Below are 25,732 nucleotides of genomic sequence, written 5' to 3' on the forward strand. Positions count from 1 at the left end.
CCATGTGTTCCCTTTACTTGCTGCCTGTGCAAGTTCTTTTGCCTCCCACTTTTGGGTCCTTGCACTGTTTGCCTTGTTCCCTCTGTGTCAGTTTGACTATTTTCTCCAGCCCTTTTGCCTACCAGAATACTGTCTCCCTCCCCCACATAACTCAGTTTAAAGCCCTCCTGATCAAATTCTTGAGACTGTTGGCAAAAATGTTTTTGCCAACTGGTGTGAGATGCAACTCATCCCTTGCCAGAAGTCCCTCCTCATGGAACTGCAGCCCATGGTCCAAGAATCCAAACCGTTCTTGGCGGCACCATCTACGGAGCCAGTTATTCACATCCGCTATTTTCTTCTCCCTTCCTGGACCATGCCCTTCAACTGGGAGAAGAGATGAGATGACAACCTGTGCATCCATCTCTTTCAACTTCCTACCCAAAGCCTCATAATCCCTTATGATATTCTGAAGGCTGTGCCTTGCAGTATCGTATATATGTCCTTTATATGTTTTTTAAATTCTACAAGGATGTTCTTCAGATTATATTTTGATACTGTGGTGGATGTAGTGTAGTGGTCTATATCGGCTCCCGGTCTTGTTTTTGCAGAGAGAATGGAGCTTCTCTGTGTTCTGCTTCCAATTATATACAATTGTCTATTTGGCTTTTGTACTGGACAACAGCTGATGTCCACGTATCTCATGCCTCAAGAACATGTTTGCAAAATGTTGGCCTCACAACATTCTAAGTTGCTCTCCTGCTTCATTTCTTGAACCTAGGCCAAATTGTACAGTAGATTTTGTTTCTGCTCTTGTCTTCTACTTTTGCATTCCAATCCCCTATGATTATCAGCATGTTCTGTTTTGGTGTGGGATCACTATTCTCCTGGACACACACCAGTACAGAATCTTTCCACTTTTTCCTCTTCTGGCTCTGCAGATGGAACATAACATTGGAAGATGGTTATATTGAAGGTATGACTTTGCTGCCTCCTGTAGCAGGGATAGGGCCAGTCCAACCATGTAGATCCATTTGGCTGGACAAATGTGGAATTTCCAAGGCCCCATTCCCACTCGGTCATTTGCTCTGGGTAGATCTTGTCCAGAATCACTAAGCCGGCACCGAATCTACCCGGAAAGAATTTTTCGCTACCCTTTACCTTGATCAATTCAATCTGCGCCTCTGAAGTACACATTTGCAGTACCACTTTAAAATGGAGCCGCCTTTGTTGTCAATCAAATTCACTTCCGCTTTCGTCAAAGGTGACATATCCTACAACCATAGGCCAAGGGAATTGGTTCCCCCCCCCACTTTTAAAAAAAACCCTAGTGATGGTGTTTGCATATTCTGTCAACATGTCACACCCTGCTTAAAAGAGTTCATGGTGCTCTAACAGTTAGTTAAGCCTGTGGTTAGTGGAATCTAATTTCCATACTGCTGGGCTTCACTTGATATGTGCTGAATCAGAGCTCACCATTTTTGAACAAAACATTCTTGCCAAAGCAACTGTATTTGAAGACCTTGGTCATTTCAGAAATACCATTATTGCAAGTGCTAATACCAATCAATTGTGTTATTTTATGCCATTTAAACTCCCAGAAAAAAAGCTATGCTGTGAGCAACTCACACAATACTAACTTCAGTGAGGAGCATAATTACAGGTGCAAAATGTTTGTGGTGGAAATGTCAATTAGAATTTATTTCTTATGGCAGAAATCCAAGCTTCACTATATGGGTTCATACGAACATAATAAGCTAACAGTATCATAAACCTAGTGATGCCTAAATACCCATAAGTCTGATCTTGGAAGCTAAGCAGGGTTAGCCTTGGTTGTACTTGGATAAGATACGACCAACAAATACCAGGGAAGAAACCACCTCTGATGGTCCCTTGCCAGAGAAATAACTTATAAAATTCCAGGTTGCGGCAAAGGAGTTGGGCCAACCATGAGCATCTCCCTGGCCTTCCCTGCTGTGGCTGCCATGTGCTTTCTAAGACGGTTTTGCATGCCAGAGAGGGCACATATGCCACAGGTTCGCCAACACAGCTCTACCATCACCTGTCCTGCTCAGAATTTGCAGACCCAGGGCCATTCTTTCTTGATCAAGTCTATCCACCTGGAAGGTGGTCTTCCTCTTTTCCTACTACCTTTTACTTTGCTAAGAATTATTGTATTGTGAGTTATAACTTGTCATGATATGGCCAACATGGGGAGAGTTCAGGTTTCATTCGAGACCAGTTTAACAGGTGCGGCTTGGGAATTCATGGATTCCATGACAGGCATGGGCCTATCACAATTGGTTTCTGGGCCAACGCATTGTGCAGGTCATATCCTCGATGTGGTCTTCAGTATGGAGCAGGTACTGAAGTGAAGGTAATTAGTACCACCACACTGTTGTGGACGGATCATTTCCTGGTCAAGGCTGAACTAAAAGCCACAGTCTGCCCCGCTGGGGGTGGAGGACCCATTAGAATGGTCCGCCCTCAAAGGTTAATGGAACCAGCTGGATTCCAGAAAGCTTTAGAGGGTTCCTTGGTTGGTAATGCCGGTGATTCTGTTGAAGCTTTGGTTAATACCTGGAACACCAAGGCTATCGACACAATTGCTCCCAAGCGTCCTTTCCAACCCGCCTCTAATCGCAAATCATGGTACACTGAAGATCTGAGGAAAATGAAGCAGGCTGGACAATGACTAGAGTGTGACTGGTGTGACACTCGACTCTTATCTGACAGAACTCATCATAGGAAATTTCTTTGTTCCTATACAGAGGCGATACAGGCAGTGCAGATATCTTTCTCCTCTGCACGTATCTCATCTGCGGAGTCCTGTCCAGCAGAGCTGTTTAGGGTGGTAAGGGAAATGACATAGGTTCCACCTGTGCAGAACCCTTTATTTAACCTGACAACAGCCTACTGTGATGTTTTTAACAACTGCTTTGCAGATAAAATCTCTCAGATAAAAGCCGACCTGGACACAGGGATTGCAGCAGAATCGACTGATGAGGTGTCCAGTAAACCCATTATTGAGCTTAAACTAGATCGGTTTGAGTTCGTGAGTATTGATGACGTGGACAAGATCCTTGGAAATGTGAAGAAAACGACATGTCCCCTCGATCCCTGCCCATCCCTGGACTCCCTGGATATGAAGAACTACAGGCCTGTATCCCACCTGCCATTTTTGAGCAAGGTGATAGAGAGGGCTGTCACCCTTCAACTCAAAGTCATCTTGGATAAACCAATTATCTAGACCCATTTCAAACTGGCTTCAGGAGAGGATATGGGGTGGAGACTGCCATGGTTGCTCTGGCTGACGATCTTCGACTAGACATTGACAGAGGAAGCGTGACCCTATTGATGCTTCTAGACCTCACAGCGGCCTTCAATACAATAGATCATGACATTCTCTTGTAATGCCTGGGAGAGTTAGGAATCGGTGGCACTGCACTCCAGTGGTTCCGGTCCTTCCTCTTGGGTAGATTCTAGCAGGTGATGCTTGGGGTCAGTCGCTCCTCGAAAACAGAGCTTAAATGTGGCGTCCCTCAAGGTGCTATACTGTCCCCAATGCTATTCAACATTTATATGAAGCCACTGGAAGAAATAATTCGCAGACACACTTCTCCATGTCCTGATCAGCAGCTACGACGACAGATGGCATTTCTCCCCTCAGTCAGTGTTTTGAGGTGGTAATGGGCTGGATGAGGAAAAACAAACTCAAGCTGAATCCAGACAAAACGGAGGTACGTACAGTAGGGGGCCCCAAACCAGGTAAAGGGTTGCAACCTCCAGTCCCAGATAGGGTAATGCTCTCCACAAAGGACTGTGTTCGCAGTCCATGGGTACTCCTAGATCCATCACTTCACATGACGAACCAAGTGAATGCGATGATCAGGAGCGCCTGTTATCAGCTCTGGCTGATATGCCAGCTGTGCCCTTTCTTGGAAGTAAAGTACCTAGAAACTGTAGTACATTCACTGGTAAGTTCACAGCTTGATTTCTGTAATGCGCTCTACATGGGGCTACCCTTGTGCCTAGTCCGGAAACAAACAAAAACAAACAAGCTTCATTTATATACTGTTTCATACTGCCTAAGCAGTGTCTAAGCGGTTTACAACTGTAAGCTAATTTGCCCCCAACAGTCTGGGTACTCATTTTAGCGACCTCAGAAGGATGCAAGCCTGAGTCAAGCTTGAGCCCTTTTGCTGGTCTTGAACTCGCAACCTTGTGGTTTTGAGTGAGTGGCTGCAGTACAGGCATTTAACCACTGCGCCACCACTTCAACTAGTGCAAAATATGGCAGGCAGGCTGGACGCTGGAAAAACTAGGAGTGACTGAATAACATCTATCTTAAAATCTCTTCACTGGCTGCCTATTAGTTTCTGGGCAAAGTACAAGGTGTTGGTTGTAACCTTTAAAGCCCTACATGGCTTGGGTCCAACCTATTTGAGGGATCGCCTACTCCCATATAATCCACCCCGCACACTCAGGTCATCAGGGAGGAATCTATTGCAGCCTTTAAAAACCAGACTAACTGCTTCCTTCTCTGCAATTGCTCCTAGACTATGGAACGGCCTGCCGGACGAGATCCATCAAATTGCCAGTTTAGACAGCTTTAAAAAAGCTGTCAATTCGGATCTCTTCCAGCAGGCCTTTCCTGAATAAAAGTGTCTGGCCACAGAATGATCGCCCCTCACATCATGTATTAGCCCACTGCTCTGTCCTCGTTATATTTTTATTGTGTTATTGATATTTTTAATTTCCAATTTTAATTGTATCATGTTTAATCCTGTTTTAAGGAGGGGGGGATGTGGGACATAATGTTGAATGTGGATATTTTAATGTGTTGTGAGCCACTTTGATTGTCTCGTCACAGAAAAGCAGGATAAAAATAAAAGTTTTATTACTTTATTATTATTATTTATTTGCTGTAGGACTCATTTATTTGTCTTTTTAGCAGTCCACATATCCACAGAACTCTTTTCCAGCACCACATCTCAAATGAGTTAATTTTCTTCCTATCAGCCTTACTCAATGTCCAGGCATCCTTTAAACCAGGGGCTAAATTCTACCTCACCCCAGAACTTTCTAGAAGCTACACTATGCTGGCACTAGTTTCCAAACTGACATGGACACACAAATCACAATTATAAGGAATAGTTAATTTTATATGACATATTTTCAAGATACTTTGTGCTTTACAGTGTCACTCTACAGAATATCATTTTTGAGATAAGGTTTCACAGAACAGAAACAGAAAGCCCATGTAGTAAATGCACTACTGATAAAAGGACACCCATTCATATAAAGGAGCTTCCAAGTAAGTACGTGAAACACACATGAGTGCTGATTATGTGTATCCACACGGTATTGTTTTTAATTTGATGTACATTCCCCTCTTCATCCTTCCATGGTCAGGGATGTATATCAAATGTATATCCAGTTGAAATAAATGGAATGTGCAGAGATCACATCTAATTATGCACATGGGAGTCACATGAGGGCTTTCAATATTCTCTTCTTTCACATCTTTAGTAGCATATTGCCTTCAGTTAAAAAAAACAACACTAAATGTCCAAGTCACACACTTCAGATATTTTATTGCCTTTCAAAGAAGTAATACATTTCTTGCATACTGAATTTAGAATACAATGGTTGGGAATGCTCTTCAGAAGAATGACAAATAAAAAGAGTTCTCCTGCTAAAATATGAATAGAAAATCAGTTAATTTTTTTTCTCTTCAAGTAGTGAAGTAACAAATATTAAATGTCTAGATTAGGTAAGGTTTCTCAACCAGGACTCCCTGAAATCCAAGGGTTCCATAAGCATTGCTAGGGGCTCTGTGAGAGATTGTGATTGAGAATATGTGTGTGCGCGTGTGTAGTGTACACACACACACACACACACACACACACACACAGAGGGTGCACTGTAGATATAATAATTTTTATGGAGGGCTTCCCTATGACCTGAAGATTATTTCAAGGATTCCTCCAGGATAAAAAGGCAGAGAAAGGCTGGTCTACATATTTGTGTCTCATATTTCACAGAATGTGAATCCCTTAATTATTCAATTTTAAATTTAATTTCAGCCATTCATTAAGCCATTATAATAATTTCATTACATCATAGACATACTTACTGGCATTGTAATATTATAGACCCAGACAGACACAACAGTAAAGAGCTTTTTTTAATTTAACAGGTTTTCAAAGATGTGCTGAAGGATGGGTCACGATCATGATCATGAGCAATATAACTTGCTTCACCCACAAATGTAAGCTGATGCAACCTGCAATACTCAAGCTTACTGAGCTTGCCGTAATATTATGCACAAATCTATTCAAATTAATGAGACCTGATTGATAGGATAGGAAAGGTCCCGCTCCTCCTGCTCCTCCTCCTCTCATCCACCATCTTCACCAACAGATAGCACTCATTTCAACAACTGCGGGTTGTTTAGAGTTTACAATTCATATTTTAATGAACAAACATGTGCCTATCAGGACAATAATCAGCCTCAAAATAAAGAACTGGAAATTTTCACTCCAAAACAAGTAGTGTACCACTCCAATTCATGCACCCTTGCATTCAGAACAGTATCTTCTTTCAAATGTTTCCTTTCTTTCTAACTGGATTCTCTACATCTGTGTAGCTCACATTCAGTTTGTCAACCTCTATTCATTAGACCCAAAATCAAAGCAATATAAAAAGAAACAGATCTTGTACTCCTTGCACTCCTGAAAGCAAGGAGCAAGTCAGCCCAGATCACCTACTTTCACATCCATGGATGTTATGATGTATTAAATAATATAAGGTTACTCAAAGTAGATCAGTGCTGGTCCATGAGGTCTTCCTTGGCTGCTAGTCTACAGTGAGTTTCCAAAAAAGAAATAAAGGAGGAAACTACTATAGCTACTGAAGACAAATACTGTGGCAGCATCTGCCGTATCCGTGGCTCCTTACTTCACATACTTTTAGGAGAACTGACCTAACAGGCTGTTTCATTAAGAAGAGTTGTGGCTAAACAAAATACAGTTACTAGCAGATTAAGGATATCCAAGATATGAATTATAGGAACAGGGGAAAAAAGAAAGGCTGTAGTCCTTTTCCTTGACACTACAGTTCCTTTTAAACCACAGGCACTGCCTACTGCTTGACGTCTGTGAGCAATTCATGTTTTGATAACAAATTTAGCATAAGAATTCTGTTCTCTCTCATTCCCATCTGTTACTTTATATGAAAATCTATCAAAATCATCTAATTTAACTTCTTCAATAAGCAAGCTTTTAAAAAAAAAATCTCAATATTCTCACCCTTTTTTTTTTTTTTTACAACTGAGTCTACATTTGTAAAAAGGGCAAGTCTTCCTTTGAGATTCACAACAAGTAGATGAACTGGCATGGCTAAATCTCTAATCTTCAGCATTTCTGCTCTCCTGCGCTCCCTATCTCTTCAATGTAAGATCTTCACTGACTATTGGAAGGGCTGAATTTATGTTTTCTAGAAAAAAATGAACAAATATCAATAATTTAATGACATTAATAACGTATTTCTCTCTCTCTCTCTCTCTCTCTCTCTCTCACACACACACACACACGTTTGTTAGTTTGCACTGATTTCATAATATTTTTGTTGAGGTATGTGCACATGTGTGTATACACATACACACTTGGTTGTTACCACCCTAAATGAGAGTGAAAAAAACATGCCAAGAAAACTCTGATAAGTTCGCCTTAACGCTGCCATAAGTAAAAAATGACTTAGAGGCACACAACAACAACAACAACAACAACAAAACAGCTTACAATCAGGAAAATATCTCAGTTCATTCTATATTTCCGATCTGGAAAAGCAGATACATCCTACATCAAAGATTTCTTTGGATTAAAAAAAAACACTATGCAAATATTGGAGTATGTTTTTACTTAAAAAGCCAAACAAAGCACTGCTGTTTAATTACTCTGAATAATGCTGTACTACAGAACATGACACTGTACTACTTTCAAAACATGCTTTCAAGAAGAGAATTTGCTGGCACAGCATTTGCCAGGCAATGCTGAATTGACGTCTCTTACACTGTACGAGCATAAAAAGATACTGACTAACCTTGAGAAGCTTGAAGACTAGTGCAAACAAACATAACAGATTTTTTTCAAAAAAAAATATGTCAAAATGGTCAATGCATTTTAGAATCTCACTTATGAAGTTAAATCCTCTCATTTCAATCACCTTGAAAATATTTTTAAAATCACAGTTTTGTCCTCTGAGAATGTATCTAATTCCCTTCTAAAGTAATCCATGAGTATGGACATCATATCATGTGATAGTAAATACCACGGGTTAATTATATCCTGTATGAAGAAGTGCTTCATTTTATCTGTCCTGAATCTCCCACCTTTCCACTTCATGAATAGCCCCAGATTGGAAAGCAGGGAGGAAAAATCTCTTTCAATCTGTCTTTTTCCAGATCAGACATATATTTATGCACCTCTATCTTACCCCTCCTTGCTCAATTTTTATAAACTAAAAAGGCTCAAACCTTACAACTTTTCCTCACAGATTAAGCATTCCATGCCTTTGCTTATGCCTTACATCCCAGGTTAGTGCGACAGTCAGGAGCACCTGTTATCAGCTTCGGCTCATACGCCAGCTGCGCCCCTACCTGGGCCGGAGGGACCTTGAAACTGTAGTACATGCTCTGGTAACCTCTCGTTTGGATTTCTGCAATGCGCTCTACATGGGGCAGCCCTTGTATCATACCCGGAAGCTGCAATTAGTGCAGAATATGGCAGCACGACTGGTCACTGGTACAACCAGGGCCAGTCATATAACACCGGTCCTTAAAGACCTACACTGGCTGCCTATTCGCTTCCGGGCACAATACAAGGTGTTGGTTGTTACCTATAAAGCCCTAAATGGCTTGGGCCCAGGGTACTTAGAGGACCGCCTCTCTCCGTACAATCCGCCCCGCACACTCAGATCAACCGGGCAGCAATTGCTAAGGGTTCCAGAGGCCAGATTAGTTGCTACTACTAGGAGGGCCTTTTCCATCTCAGCCCCCAGCCTCTGGAACGCGCTGCCCTTTGAGCTCCGCTTGGCCGCCTCCCTTACTCAGTTTAGGAAGGGGTTAAAAATATTCCTATTTGAGCAGGCTTACCCCTGACTCTCTGACCCCTGAAGTATTCTCTCCTCGCCCCCTTCGTCAGCATGTCAGCTGGCATGAGTGGTGGTTTTTATTGTTTTTATTGTGTAAGGTTTTTAATGTTATGTTTTTGTGATTTTATACTGTTTATATTGACATATTGTCATATTGTTATTGTTATGTGGAATGTTGGAAACCGCCTTGGTCTTAGAAAGGCGGTATACAAATAAAATTTTACTTACTTACTTATGGGTTGACCTTTTTGTGAATCTTTTCCATGCTACAATATGTGAAATGTGTTATTTTAAGTTGCACAAAGTATTCCATGTGTGGTTGTCTCACAGATTTGTATGAGGCATTGTTATTGCCAGTTTTATTTTTTTATTTCCCTTTACAATACAGCTTTTTTTCTATAAATGATGAAACCAGGTTGCATATTAATCAAGTTATTGCCATGAACCCAAGATCTCTTTCTCTGTCAGTTGCTGTCAGGCTAATCTGCATCAGTGTTTATGTGAAAGCGGGCAGAAGAGGAATTGTCTCAATGTACTGTATTTCACTTTATACTTGTTTTACAAAGAGCTATGCTTATCACGTTAATGCCTAATTCCCCACGTTTAGAGAGAACTTTCTGGATCTTTTCACAATCACAATTTTGTGTTTTAGCCTATATTACAGCATTTGGTTTAATAGCATATCACCCTAACCTGAGGTCATTCATAAGGAGGTAAGTAAAATAATCATGACAAATATTTTACTTTTAAAAGTGATTTTCAGAAGAGCTCTCCTGCCAGGAATAGCAAATAATATGTGTACCTCTTAAACATCAGGAGTCAGACAGGTTCTCAGGTTTTTGCACCAGGCTTGAATCAGTTGCTTGAATTTTCTGGAGCCATTTATTCTGCAAAGCAACATTTTGAGCTGCACCTGTCCTCTAAGTCTGTACCTTAAGGGGTGTCCACACTGACAAGCTGTTTGACTTTGGTGAACTGGAGCCTAATGAAGCCAATGCTCAATAGGTCACACAGCTGCAATACACCTTTGATCTCAGTTAACAAAATGGTGTGTGTTACTAATTAGGACATTTTTGCCTACTAATCACTACCACTGATTGTCCTATGAAGGCCTGCTGCTTTGTGACAAGCAGTGGAAGATATTTTTTTATTTTACTTTACTTTAAAAATAAATAAAATATAACGTTTCCTAAATCTAGATCACAACTGCACTAGATTATAGCACAAGCTAATGAAACAGTGAAGAGAAAATTCAGCTAACAATATGGTATAAGAGATGTAAGATAAATACTCATCCAGAAACTCTTCCAGATTACAACTGGCTCAGAAGGAAAGTAGAGCCCATCCAAAGATAGGGCATTGCAGCTTCTTTAATTACCATACTAGTAAAAAAAATAATAACAACAATGCAAGAGTTTGGGAGGGAAGCGAATGGAAAGAAGGGGAAACATCAAGGACAAGTGTCCCAGCCTCCAACACATTCCAAGAATCCCTGGGATTCTACGCACTTAGATTATCTGGTGTGTGTGTGTGTGTGTGTGTGTGTAACTGGGTGATTAAATACAAATATTGTTATACAGAGTAATAAGTTTCAAACTCTTGAAGAGTCCTAGTTTATGATAATAACACTTGCATTCAATAAGTAATTCCTGCTGCATTCCCAATGAGTGCTCAATTGGCACCACTTGGACAGCTAAATCACAAATGGCTTAAACCAATATTGCTAGGGTTGTAGAAGTGGCCATTCCCTGAGTGACCTGCAATCAGTATTGCTGCTAGGCAGTAAATCATTACTGTTGAAAGTTAGTACTGTAATTTACAATTCAAGGCCAAGAACAAATAATACAAGTAGACAGGCAACTGATAAAAGAGAAAAACGCAATAATATTGTGTCTTCTAGAGGCTTACATACAAGGCTTAATAATCCCATATTTTCTCCCAGAACTGGCACAGAAAAAATGATTGCTATTATCAACCTTTCTAATATGGGGTGGGCTCTGCACCTGCCCAGCAGGCCACAGTGGCACATTTCAGTGTCCCCAAAGTGACACATCACTATTAGCATCCATATTGGCCAATTTGCAGGTGACTTTCTAATATTTATTTTGTTAGGGGGATGTTTTGGGGGCTTTGAAAGATCAGAGGATGCTGCTATGGTCTGGACACATTATAGGCCTAATGGGCACACACCACCACCCGTTTTTCTTTTCTTTTCTTTACTCTGGGAGCTTTGGGAGGTTTCAGAGGCTGCATGGGGATCCTAAGGGCTTCAGTTTGCCCACACCTGCTGCAATACTGAACCTAAGTGGTCGCAGGACTATCAATCTGGCAGTGAAACAGGATCACCAAAAATATGGTAGCTGGATCCTTAGAAAACTACCCAGGTATTCAAAAATGCATTAATCGTGTAAGTTTAAAGAACAATAAATGTTAGCACACATGAAGCCAAACCATTCTAACTCAAAGCTGTGTTCACTGAAATTCAAGGCACAGTTCATAATGTTGGAATGGCAGTTGATTTTTTTTGATTGGTAAAAACAGTAAGAATGTGATTGGCTGAGTCCCTAACAGCTTACAAGATGACAAAACACATGTTGTATGGTGGGATGTGGAATTGGAACAGTCACTTCCAGATGCTATTTTGGCTCCTTTGGGGGAAGTCTGAGGACTTCTGGGGGCGTTTCAACTTGTTGCAAGCATTGGTCCCAGTGACTTTACCCACCTGATAGGGGTATTTGTTACTGTGTGCCTTCAAGTTGTTTCTGACCTATAGTGACCCTAAAGTGAACCTATCAAGGGGTTTTCTTGTTAAGTTTTGTTCAGAGGAGCTTTGCCATTGCCTTCCTCTGAAGCTGAAACCATGTGACATGCCCAAGATCACCCAGTGAGTTCCATAAGTGAGCCAGAATTGAACCCTGGTCTCCAGAGTCACAGTCAAAATCAATACGCCATATTGGCTCATATAACCAGCCATAAAACACTGGGAGGCACAGTAGTGTTAATAAGGTGAAGAAGATGGGGCTAAAGGAATGGCCAGAGGCCATTCCCGCTCCGATTGCCCTGGGAGAGTAGCAACCAGATGCCATAGTCCCAAGGGTGCCCATTGCCATGGCCCCAAAAGGGGAGCAAAAAGAAGTGATAAGAAATTGCTCCTTTTGTGGCTGGTTTTGAGCTGCATTTGATGCCCTTGGCATGGCCTCAGAGCGATCTGAGGGTGTGCATCGTGTGCACACCCCGCCCCCAGATTGGTCTGACAGCAGCCCTTTTGGGCCATCTGTCTGATGCCTATCTCATCTGGATATATGTCCTCTTTCTCCCATCTCCATAATGACAATTGGGAAATGGAGTAGGCAGAAGAGACCAAGGACAGAAAAAGAGAAGAATGAGAAGAGAGAAAGAAACAGAGGGAGCACATACACAGCACTTTCCCCAGTGCAAATACACGGAGCATAGTGTCCACTGATATGAAATTCAGCTGCTCTACCAAAGAAGTGTAAGGAGAAAGGCTCAAGTTGAGCCAGAGACCATATAGCTCAAAGGGTCACCAAGAAAATGGGCTTCCCTTTCCAGCCATTTGTTTTGGAATAGAATAGTAAAACTGGCCATTTCTTTTTGGGAGTTGTAGAAGTGAGATGCTTGGATGCAGAAATAGTTTGGTGAGCACTTCAGGGCAGCCAAGCATGTACAGGAGTACCTGTGGACAACACACTGGGGAACTTAGCTTTATTACATCCTAGGAAGAAGCAGATGTATGAGCAAATGTATGCTTGCAAAATTAAAATCTTTCTCTTCACGAGAAAGGTTTTGAGAAGAAAGGGAAAATTCCTATTTCTTTACCAGCTCTTCAGACACTTCACAGATGGCCATACTCAGAATACACCAATGCACTGCTCAGGTTTGGGGTTGTCAATGGGATCCAGAACAGAGTTCTTTAATCCTGTTTAATCTGTTTCAGATGGGTTGGAAGACTTTTCTTCTGCAAGCCCTCAAATTACAAGGTTCCTACTTGAAGATGGATGAAACTCCAAATAGGTTTGTGACACACAGTAACAGTTGCTGCTTACAATGGCAAAATTGGGGGGGGGGGGGGGGGCATCACTTACAAACATATATTGATGAAACATGAACAAGTGTTGTAATCTTATAGATACTTCTGCCTACCAAGGAGACTGGAAAGATGCACAGAAAAATAAAATATATTCCTTTGGAGATTAAAGAAGAGACCCCATAGCATCCTGGAGGTTTAGGGATTAGGAGGAGGGGTGCATACCTTGGGGTCCTACTAGCCTAGCTCTGAATCTTCATAGCCAGTGCCAAAAAGAAATTGCATCTAAATTGCAATGAGCCACATATCTAGTCCCAGAACTCAGTAATCTTGCACTAACCCAATAGTCCCCTAGATCAGTGCTTAAGATCTCCGATGTTGGGAACTGGCAGCTCCCTCCCTTGCCCCCACAATATGCCAGGGAACTGTATCACATTTGAGCTCATTGGCTGCAACTGTTTTTTTTTTTTTTTTCTTTCCTAGAAACTCGCCAAGAATCAGCAGCTGAAGGTTCAGGGAATGGTATCACTCCACAAGCCACCACTTTGAGATGCCCTTCTGATACCAATTCTAGTGATCCTATGCCTATTCATTTGATAGCAAAACGGGGCTAACTACAAAGTAGTTATGCTTGCATACATACCAAACAGATATATTAATTTATAAATTAAAAGAAATGGAATGAACAAAAAAGACCAGGTGAGAACTTTGTGTTCAGTGGCCTCTATGAACATTTTATACCATGGTATCAAATACCAGGTGTTGTAGGCTATATTTTGGAAGAAGGAATTGGCATAACCACCTATGAAGATTCTTTGATTAGAAAACCCTATGAAATCCATGGTGTGGTGATGCCATAAGTTGACAGGTGATGACTTGACAGCACGTGCATGCACAGACATATCAAATTATATTTTTAAGCAGTGCCCGTAACTTAGCATCAGCTGAAAGAGGGAAGAATTAAAATAAGAAAGTCTCTCTTTGATGCAGAGGCAGAGATGGCAGTGTATGTTTCTCAAGCTTCTTAAGTTTAAAAGCCTTCATAAAACATACAAAGAAGATACGGCGGGGAGAGATAAAGGGCACCTCCCCTTTTCACATTCCCCAGAAACCACCTTCTCCATACAGTTAAAAGCACAAGTCCAAGTACAAACCTGAAACTTTCACAATGGGAATAAAATTTCAGGAGGATGAGGGAAAAGAGACGTGTATTTTTCTTCCCACCACTTCTAAAATCCACCCATCCAAAGTAATCTCATCCATGCATCTCTTCTACACTGGTAGGAGCCCTAGAGAGAACCACTATTATTTAAAGATTGAGAATTTATTAATCATATCATGACTTTCTTCAGCCTAACTCAAGACACTACATAACTGATGTCCCTCCCAGCTTTATCCTTGCAAGGTGACTTCATCATGTGCTTTCATGAGCTTGGAATGCAGCAACATGCATGTACAAAGTCATTTAGTCATAAGGATAATTAAGAACCTAATGCTAACAAAAGAATAAATCATAACAGGTACATGAAATAAGTACTGCAACATTTCATCCTACAACATGGACAGAATCTGCTACAAGAAGTCAACAGTGCTTCCTTCTGTTCTATACGTTTATGACTGTATTAAATATTATGTTCAAAAGTGCATACTGAAATGGGAGGGGGGAGACTATGAATTAATTCTACAAGTGGTATGGAAAACTGGTTCATGAAAAACAAGCCAAAACAAGTCTGACTATTTAACTTCTGAGGTTTTACTAGCTGGATTTCATATCACTGTCAGCAAAAGAAGCATTCATTAGACAACATGAGATCATACAAAGTATGCCGTTTCAAGATTTACAATATAGTAGTTATTCTCAAACATCTCACTCAATGTGATTCTTCTCTAATCATATTGGCTACCAAAGCTCTGACAATAAGGAGAGAAAAGTACAAGAACTGCAAATCCGTAAGTGCAAGATCTTTCTCTGAGGTGAACATTAGCACTTTAACAACAACAACTGGATACAGCAACTCAAGAATTTCCTGTTGCAAAGTAGCAATCTTCAGGATTTTTAACCTAGCAAAATCAGGTATAATGAAAGATTCTATACAGATGCTCATTAAATTTGTAAACAGCATAATTGCAAAATTGATTAAATTTGAAATTAAAGAATAAAACCAAAGTTTAATAGAACATTGATGGATTTTAAAATATTTAGTTTATATTTCCCATTTATCCCAGAAATAGCACCAAAGTTTTACACACACACACACACAGAGAGAGAGAGAGAGAGAGAGAGAGATATTAAAACATGAGATTCCACGCACTCACTCTAAATAAAGGATTGTGAAATTATACAGTGCTTCAGTTTGATGTGTTTTTGGAACTCCCTGATCCAGACATCGATTATGCTTAATGAATTCAGGGTTTTTCCCTCTTAATTTTTAAAAGTTAACAAACTTGTTATATGGGGTGGGTTAAATTCACCTATGCTAATAACTATATAACTGTTTTGATATTTACTATTTATGATAAGTTAATGGGCTTTTTGGAAGTCATTTAAAATAAAGGAAGAACAGACAACATCTTTTGTAAGGTCTGGCAAGCTTTTTTCGCAAGGAGAAAACAAGTGTATCTGACATGGAATGGCTAAACCTCGGTCCCTTGCTAAAAGCCCAACCAAGGCCCTTGTATCTGCAAAGTGGAGGGTCCAGACTACAGCAGGGCCAGTGGATTAAAGCCCCACATTCCAAGATTAAATCCATTCTATGCACAACTAGCAATCTGTGAAAGAAAAGTCTTGGAATCCAAGACAAACCATGTGACATTAATCTCACATGTACTGTGACCTGCTTAGTAGCTATCTACATGCCTGGTGGCTTCTAGAGCAGGTTTAGCAATTTTGCCCTTCTGAAAAAGCATAGTGATGTACATGCTACCTTTAAAGCAATCCTTTAAAAATACCCAAGAAGCAGGATTACCACCAGAAGTCAATTGCTTTGGGCCATTTCTGTCTCAGAATGGAGCTTCCATCAGAGCAATTCAAATTCAAAGTCTGCATACTAGGTTACTTGGCTAGAGGCACTCCTTCCACATCAAGCTACAATTATGCCTTCATTAAAAGTACTGAATTCACCTCATGTAACTTCCTACTTTCTCTCTGAAGAGAGACCTTGTGGCAGAATGTTTACACAAGCTTGAATTTTCCTTCAGAGTTCATCAGTTAAATTTCTAGCAGTCTTACCCTCTTGCTTTGATAATCAATTTTGCCTCCAAGAGATGCCAAAATGATGTCAGTTTATCATTGGAAACATTTTGCCCTGTGAAAAATTAAGTTCATGATATAAGCAGCAGGTGTGACCATCACATTCTATGGACATAGCAGAGAAATATCTTGTTTGTCAACAACAAACAGAGAAAACTTTTGTGGTTCTTTAAAAAGAACAGAGTATTTTTTAATTTTATTTTTTGGTAGCATGAGCTTTCAGAGTCAGACTTCTATTCCTCAGGTGCAAGGAGTGGTCAAGCTAAGGGACAGGGATATAACAGTACAGAAAGAAGAAAAAATGTTGCTTCTTTAAACAAAAGGAGCCCAAAATTTAGTATAATAATGCAAGAGAAAAGTTGTTACATATTATATAACTGACACCTATTAGGTGTTCTTGTTTTACTATGTATTGTTCTATCTCTGACGTTGTTACGTGCTACTCTGAGCATCAGTTACTATGGAAAAGCAGCACATGATGTAGCCAATGATGACAATAATGACACGGCTGTAGTACCTTGCCAAGAAGATGAGTTCATCTCTTCTCTCCATTCTCCAGAAATCTCTTGTCCACAGCTCCATCTATAGACAGGGCTTGAAGGAATGATTTCACATGTCTATTTGAATATCGACAGGCAGTGGGAGCTGGAGATAATATGGGCTACTACTGTTAGCACAGAAATTTTTTATCAAGAAAAAATGAGTCTCATATACATTCTGCCCAAAACTCTTAACAAAACACTACTTTAGAAAATAGTGGTGCCACATGAACTTGAAGACTTAATATTCTTGTCATCCATACATTTCCATATTTTTCTAGAGAAATTTAGATTCTGAAATGTTACAGACTGTGCTCTTGCTAAAAGCCACATTATTAACCATGTTTGTTCACATTGTGAGTAACTGGGCTTCATTTAGAATACTGCAGCAATCTTTTCACAAGTTGTCTCCATTCTAGGTTTCTAGTGAATATATCAGAGTCACCCACACTCAAATAGCATCTTGTTAGCAGATAATTCTATTACTTTGGACAGGAAGGGTGAAAGTTACCAGATCTGAAAAGGAGCAAGAAAATCAAGCCAATCAACATCACTTTTTCTTGAACAAGAAATTGCTCAGGAGACAACACAGGGATGGCAAGGAAGAAAGCAGAGTATGTGCCATTTGATTTTGTCTGTAAAGGCAGCTAATACAGAGTAGGACTGCACATTAGTTTTCAAGACATTGTTCAACTGCACCTCCCATCAATACTAGCCAGTATAGCCAATGGGGAGGAATGTTAGGAGACACTGTCCATCATAATCTGGCTCAGTCTGTTTTTGAAGAACCTTTTTGGTGAAGTTCACAAGTCAGGCTATACAACTTGCTGTATAAGTTGAAAAGTGCATACTGTATCTCACTTCTGTATCACTGACGACATCTCCAGATTGAAAGAAAGTGGGAGGCAACCTACACAATCAGAAGAAAAACATGCAGAAACTGTTTGCTACCATATTAATAATGATCTGTCCATAGAAAGCAGGTGTGCCAGGATAAAGGGTTAAACATGATAATTTTTCTGAGGGAAGTGTTCAGATATGCAAGCCACTCTGTTATGACATATTACGTAACACATAACAATTACACTCTGTTATGATACGTTACAATGTAAAACAGAAGACATTATGGATAAAAGGTTACTATGGTCAAAACACCATACAAGTAGCACTACACAAGCATACAACAAAATGAGTTTAACTTTGTTTTTCCTCAAACAGATCTCCCTAAATCTATGAAAACAAAGCATTCCAAACTGAGCAGTCAAAATTACAGTGGCACTTGTAGCACACCTTCCCTGAAAGCCAGTGTCACCTTCTGTAATTCTGGAAGATTTCATGGCAGGGTTCACAAGAGACTATTGAGATGATATGCCAGAACAATATTTTGCTACCATATCCTGGTCTACCAGGTATTTAGGTGGTGGCCATTCATTCTGGCCTTCTGCATACAACCTAATAAAATTTCTTCACCATTCTAGCTCATTGCTCCTTAAATCAGCTTTCTTCTTAGACTACAAGTGCAGTATCATCCCATAATCAAAATTTGGCTTTGTGACACAGCAATGACTGGAAAGAAATGATTTCTGAACTATTTCTGAACAGAAAGCTATTTCATTGTACAAAGCTGCTGAAATTAGAGAAAGAGAAATCAAGTTGTTCATTTATATCAGTTGCAACAATCTAAATGTCTTTAAAACAAGAGATTAGTAATTGGAATTCTAAGGAAACTTCCATGCTTCAGTAAATTTATCTAACAGCTGTTGTCATTTCTTACTTATGATGACCCTAAGGTAAACCAACTACAGGGCTTTCTTGGCAGAATTTGTTCAGAGGGTGTTTGCCTTGCCTTCCTCTGAGGCTCAGAGACTGTGATTTACCCAAGGTCACCCAGTGGTTTTCCATGGTTAAGCGAGGATTCGAACCCTGGTCCCTCAGTGTCCTAGTCCAACACTCAAACCACTACACTACTCTGCCTCTATCTGGTAAAGTTGGTAGACATGGAAACATGGTGCCCTTTTATCTTTCTCTCCTCCCCCCCCCCTTTTTTTTTTCTGCACAAGGGAGGGCTATAGTGTTTCACTCGGAGCATTTATTATAGAGCAGCAAATAACAGAATGTAGAATGCAGTTTTTGAACTCTGTATTTCCACCACTCCTCCTTTTTGGGTGCAAAATGTTGACGCTTGGAATATAAATTCAAATATTCCAGATAATAACCATACAACTAGATGCAAATAGCAATCTGATACAGACCTTGTCAGGCCACATCATCGGTATCACCTGGGAGCGCAACTTCCACTCTGCTTCTGCTCTAGCATTGCGCATTTGCATCATATGTAACATCTCCTCTTCAAAAAATACATGCTCCCAGCTGTGGCCAATACTGGTACATAAAAGTCCCATATGATACAGAATTATATCACATACAACAGGTCACTGTGTTAAAGCAGTGATGAGTGGATGACTTTACACAGGACATTTCAAGATTCCCTCTGTGATATATTTAAATACAAATTAAAAAGTACTATATTGATGTGAAGCTGAGAATCTATAAAATGATAATCAAAGTTGTTCAAAAACTTTCCCTACCAAAAAAGAAAAAAAAGGAAAAAAAAAGGAAAAGGAAAAAGGAAACAAATTCTCTGGCAGACTAGTCCAGAAACATATTTGCCAAGATTATTTCACTAGCTACTTCCTTTTAAATGAATACAGGATTGTTACAGGTACGTACAGTGACTTTGGGAATCAGGCAGATTTGAAAGAGACAGGAACGTTTCCGCTCTAATTTATGTTAGTCAGCAACTTTTGTTATGAAAGTTACAGAATGACAGATGCCTAGTAGGAACTTATTACCATTCATCAGGAATTATCTGGCTTTTCAGCAAAATGGCATACATGAGAAATCAATACTATGAATTAAGAGAAGCAAAAGAACCTGGGACAAAGCCTGGAAATCACCTGCCGTCAGTTTTTTTTAAAAAAACTTTGCCAAATGTCAGTTTGCCCCATGTTTCATACTTTTTTCCTATTAAATACCACACATCATTCCCTATGGAGAAAGAATTTTTCCCCCATGAATGAAAAAGCAAATCTACATTTTCAGCTTCACAACTCTAACTGCCATGGCTACATACAATGGAATACTGGAATGTATTCTCTGATGAGGCACTCTGAATTCTGTGCTGTTCAAAGAAGTGGGTCAGTGGACCAGAGCTGATCTATAAGTCTGTAGTGAGTTTCCAGAAAAAAAAAAAAAAAGTTGTAGTCGATAGGTACATATACGAGGCAGATACAACAGAAACAAAAAAATTCTCATCTCCCACATCAGATAGTGTGAAAAGCACTATTCCAGGGTAATCCCATGAAGTGCATCACTACTGAACATGAATATCATATTGCTCAATCTTCTCTTTTCCATGCTAAACACACCCAACTCCCTCAATCATTCTTATATGGCTTGGGTCTCAGACACTTTGCCCCCTTTGTTACATCTTTCGGGACACATTCCAGCTTTCCAATACCTATCTTACTGTAGTGTCCAGAACTGGACACAGTATGGTGAGATATGAAAGGTGGTATTATTGTTTCTCTTGAGGTTCTGAATAGTGGTACAGTATTATTATTGCCCTTTGTGAATCATCTACTGTTGAGCTCCACGGATAACTGTAGACTCAAGTGTTGTCCATCACTACACATAGTTTTACAAACTTTTATCATATCCCTTTTATCTTTTTTTTTTCTAAATAAAGGCCACAATATCATCACCTATCCTGACAGGTAGGCTGTGGTTCTAGTTATCTGACCATTTTAGTTATCCTTTTCTGTACTCTCACCAATTCTATAACACCTTTCCTCTAAAATACAGTAATTGATCCCCTTCCCTATCTGAGAATGTGCTTTGTATAGTTTTTGCATACTGAGCCTCTATTTCCACTGAACTGTACACCACAACATAATAATAATAATAATAATAATAATAATAATAATAGCTTTATTTATCTACCGCTTTTCCAGCATGATCAAAGCGGTTCACATCATATCAAATATATCACAAGTACAAAGAATAAAACAACTGTTAAAAACATCATATAAACAATCTTAAATATCTTAATCGCAGGCCAGACATCTAAGGTAACTCCTGTGAGGGGATAGTTTTCTTTAAGAAGAGTCAGGAAGGTATGCTAAACGGAAGAGATGAGTTTTCAGGAGTTTCTTAAACACATCCAACGTGGGACTAAGTCGGATCTCTTCTGGAAGTTTGTTCCAATATTTCGGAGCTACCGCTGAAAACGTTCTTTGGTGAGTTGTTTCCAGTCTCACCTTGGAGTACTCAAGTATGTACTTCCCTGATGTTCTGAGAGTGCGAGGCGGATTGTGTAGGGAGAGGCATTCCCTCAAGTAATTCGGGCCCAAGCCATATAGGGCTTTATAGTTATAGGGCTTTATAGTTTCCTGGTATTAATGTGCATTTTTTATACCAATGTGCATTAGGTAAAGATAAAGGTTTTCCCTTGGCAGGAATGTCTAGTCGTTACCGACTATAGAGGTTGGTACTCATCTCCGTTACTAAGCTGAATAGCCAGCATTTTCCGAAGACGACTCTGTGATCATGTGGTCAGCATGACTACACAGAATGCTGTTACTTTCTCAGCGAAGTGGTACCTATTTATCTATTTGCATTTTCATGCTTTTGAACTGCTAGGTTGACAGAAGCTGGGACTAGTGATGGAAACTCATCCCATTATGTATCACCTGAGCTTCGAACTGCCAACCTTCTGACCTTAAGATTGTCAGAATTGGCATCGTAACCACTAGACCACTGCAATCACAGTGTGCATTACTTTACTTTTAATTATGCTTAATTATATTTGCAATTTTGTTGCCTTTTATCCTTGCTTGGAGCTCACTGATATCTTTGCAGTTTACTTTTATTTTCACCTTTTTTGCAAACTGGTGAAAGCCACAAAACTTTTTCACCTTGCTCTTCATCATGAAGTCCAGAGCACTTAAGGCAATTAAAAAAACCAAACTTTTCTCAATACAGATCCTTGTGGTATTTCACTTTGTACTCTTCCTCCATTTTTAGAACTCCTTATTTGTTCCTAATATTGGTTTCTTATTCTTTAACCAGCTTCAGATCTTGTCTTATCTTTACCCTGACTGTGCTGCACATATTGTTTGTGTGCTATTATGTAAGTGACATTTTAAACTATTAACTGTGTAATTGTATTTTTGGGGGGAGGGGTTGTGGGATATGGAATATATTTTTACTGTAATGTATATTTTAATGTTGTAAGCCATCTCGGTTGTGTTGCGCAGAGGGGTGGGATAAAAATAAAATTTATTATTGTTATTGTTATTTAGACTGAGGGACTGAGAGTTCTTTGCCATTTGTCAGCTAACCTGTACCTGTTTGGAGCTCCTTTTCATCACCCTCTGGTTATCTAGGCTCCCAACTTGTGATCAATGGTATAATCTAAACAGGCAGATTTAGAATCAACACTCCTCTTAAGTATTGGACTTTGGGATTTTTAACACAGGAGAATGAGCAGATATCTCATATTCTTTTAGGCTAGGCATCTTATTATTCTTTTAGGCCACTTTTGTTAAAATGGGCAAGCATATCTCCCATACATATGGAGAAACAGAGACTTCTTGTTTAGATTTATAACTTATCATTAATTTTACAGTGCCTGTAAATCATCAAACATCATATAAACAACTTATTAAACATCGCTGTGAGGCAGATATGTAGTCTTACATTGTAAGAAAGGAGCCATTGTGGTGTAGTGGTTTGAGCATTGGACTATGACTCTAGAAAACATGGTTTGAATCCCAGCTCAACCATGGGACTCACTGGCTGACCCTGGGCAAGTCACATACTCTCAGCATAGCAATGGCAAACCCACTCTGAAGAAATTTGACAAGAAAACCCTTAGGCCTTAGGGTTGCCTTCAATTGGAAACAACTTGAAGGCTCACAACAACAACAACAAAGATGGGGCTGAAATACCCTAAAAGCACCAGATATTTTGATCCTGAAAGCTAAGTAAGGTCAGCTGTGGTTAGTTCTTGGATGAGAGACTGCTAATGGATACCAGGTGCTATAGGCTATATTCCAGAACTGGCAAAACCACCCCTGAGTTTTATTTGCCTAAGAAAACCCAATTAAATTCACTATTCACTATTAGTCAACAGGCAATTTGAAGTCACACACACACACACATGCAGTAAACCTTTCCAGTTTCTTCGCTGTTTACTATTTTCTCTCCCAGGCTTCTTTCTCTTTTCTTCTTTTTTGGGGTTTAATGGCCACATACACAGAAGTAATTGGTAGGCTGGTATTTCTTACAGAGACATTTGGCTTTTTTCTTCACACACAGACCCAATTATTTTGTTGACATTCAGACTTCAGTTTTCAAAACATGCACCAAACTGGTGGCTCTAACAACTGAAATTCTAGTGAGTCACTTACATATGCAGGAGTCACACTGTATACCTTGCCAACAAAAATAAGTAAGGAAAAAATATACTTAACATTTAAAATGTTTACAGGTTTTAGATACATGATCCCAACAGAGACCATATCCAATCCAAACTCTATGCTACACCCTCACAGTAACCACAAAACTCAATACTTATACAAAGAGACCATCACAACATGCGTGTAATTTCAGAAAGTGAAGGATGACAAAGCCCCGGTATGAATTTTTTATGCATGGTACAGCACATAATGTGAAGTAACTGGTTTAATTGTACTACTAGACCAGTGGTTCCCAACCTGTGGGTCGGGACCCCTTTGGGGGTCGAATGACCCTTTCACAGGGGCCACCTGAAACCATTGGAAAACACATATTTGCATGTAGCAATGAAAATAATTGTATGGTTGGGGGTCACCACAACATGAGGAACTGTATTAAAGGGTCACAGCATTAGGAAGGTTGAGAACCACTGTACTAGACCTTCCTCATTATTTTTAAAAGAATATTTTATAATCTCCAACTAAATTCATGAGCCCTTAAAAATTAACCCACTGAAGATATCAGAAATAAATTAACCTAAAGGTTATTATGCCCTTCACAAAAAAATGGAAAAAAACATGTTCCCTATGACACCATAGTGTACAACCTGCATATACACAACTCCTAAAACTTTACTTGCTAACAGAAATAAAATAAAGAAAGTGAGTATCACATGAAAAATCCATGGAACTCTTCGTAACCTTTTACTATTCTATGCGGAGAATAGTTTATTCTTAAAACTACATTCTCCCATTACATCCTACACAGTTGGGCCTATTTCAGTCTTGAACCCTGGCTAGGAGAAAAGACCATGCATGAGGTGGCAACTTCAGGGGAAAGGTGTACAGAAAGGTACATTTCAACCCCCTATTTCAACTGTTACCCATTCTCAGTATTAGGTTACCTGTCCATGCGTGTTTTATTTTCTGATGCTGACAGAGTCCATGTTTAATAATAATAATAATAATAATAATAAGTGGGAAACTACCAGAGATTGGGGAACCAGATTGGCTCCCAAGAAGAACATGGAAGGCGGCACCACACACCTCAACACCTCCTTCCTCCAAAAACCTGTACAGACTAAAGTGAGCATTAAAAAAAGTGAAGTGTTCTAGAATCCCCCCAAATAGATAGGGAAATAGGCAATAAAAATTCCAGTAAATTTGGGATGTACATTTGGGGGGAATCATCAAATTTGGGGGCATGAGAAACTTGTTGGAACAAAAAAAACCCCAAGCTTTGCAGCTGCATGCACTTTATGAATCACACTCAGCCTAATTTCGAAAGCTCTCTGAAAGGGATCACTTCACATCACTAGCAGCTCATTCTGTCCCGCTAAAAGCAAACTGCTGCATGGAGAGGAAGAGAAAAAGAAAGAGTGAGAGGAGGGATATCTGAAAAAGGGGAAGAGGTCCTAGGAATAATGAGGCAGAAGAAAAAGTATTATGCAAAGCCTGCATAATATTGGTAGGTGGCCCTGAATATCTTACCCTTCAAGTGAATTTGGTCCTTTACAGAAGATAAGGTCAACCACCCCTGACTTACACAAATGCTGATGTCACCCGTGCCAGGGGTGGCTGCCAAAAGGGCACACTTGGCCCTCTCCTTTGCTGCTGTGGTGGTGGACCCCTCATGACGAAGCCTCCGCTGCCACAGGAAAACCGGGAGGGTACAGCGGGGGGGGGGGCACTGGGTGTCACCCCTCTTCTGGGGTGTCACCTGGTGTGGGTCATACTCCCCACACTCCCTAGTGATGCCAATGACTTACATCTTCAAGAAGGGTAGAAATGTTGAAAGAGCCAAAGCACAAGAGTAGCAATCAGAACACACCCTATTCCAGATGGAAATTATTACAGCTATCTGGAATAAGGTATTTTGGGAAAAGGTGCCAACTATGTTTGTTGCAAAGCTTTTTCCAAATTATGCTTTCATATTGAAAAAAAAAACCTTCCTGTAATGCTTTGTTTTTTAAGGAGAGATGGGTGAGAAATGATAATGATGATGATGATGCAGCAACAAATATTTAAGCCCAATAAGAATAGAGTAGCTTATGCTCCCCATCACATGTCTGTGACCAAGGCTGGCACCACAGGTAACTTGCCATAGCCCCCTCTCCCTCAACATCCTTACTGGCCCAGAAGGAAGTCATCTGGACAAATGACAGGGAAGACACATTGCCGCAAAATTTTGTAGAGCACAATCTAAACTATGTTTAATCAAATATATGTCAAGCCGAGTTGAACA

General features: G+C 39.9%; 1 protein-coding gene across 9 annotated transcripts in view; it reads right to left on the bottom strand.

Moving 5' to 3' along the window:
• Positions 1 to 25,732, bottom strand: part of LOC149319441 (MAP7 domain-containing protein 2-like) — a 94,814-nt gene that overhangs the window by 60,446 nt on the left and 8,636 nt on the right. The window contains exon 1 of one of the 9 annotated variants that reach the window (XM_089511720.1): positions 16,948 to 16,984. The exons of the other annotated variants lie outside the window; for them this stretch is intronic. Within the exon in view, the coding sequence (XP_089367846.1) occupies positions 16,948 to 16,969 (22 nt within the window). The 5' untranslated portion in view covers positions 16,970 to 16,984. Of the gene's footprint in view, positions 1 to 16,947; positions 16,985 to 25,732 lie in introns of those variants that run through there. 9 annotated transcript variants of the gene reach the window in all.

The sequence above is a fragment of the Sceloporus occidentalis genome, unplaced genomic scaffold, assembly GCF_023333645.1.
Source record: "Sceloporus occidentalis isolate IW3139 unplaced genomic scaffold, rSceOcc1.0.p SCAF_2, whole genome shotgun sequence".
NCBI lineage: Eukaryota > Metazoa > Chordata > Lepidosauria > Squamata > Phrynosomatidae > Sceloporus > Sceloporus occidentalis.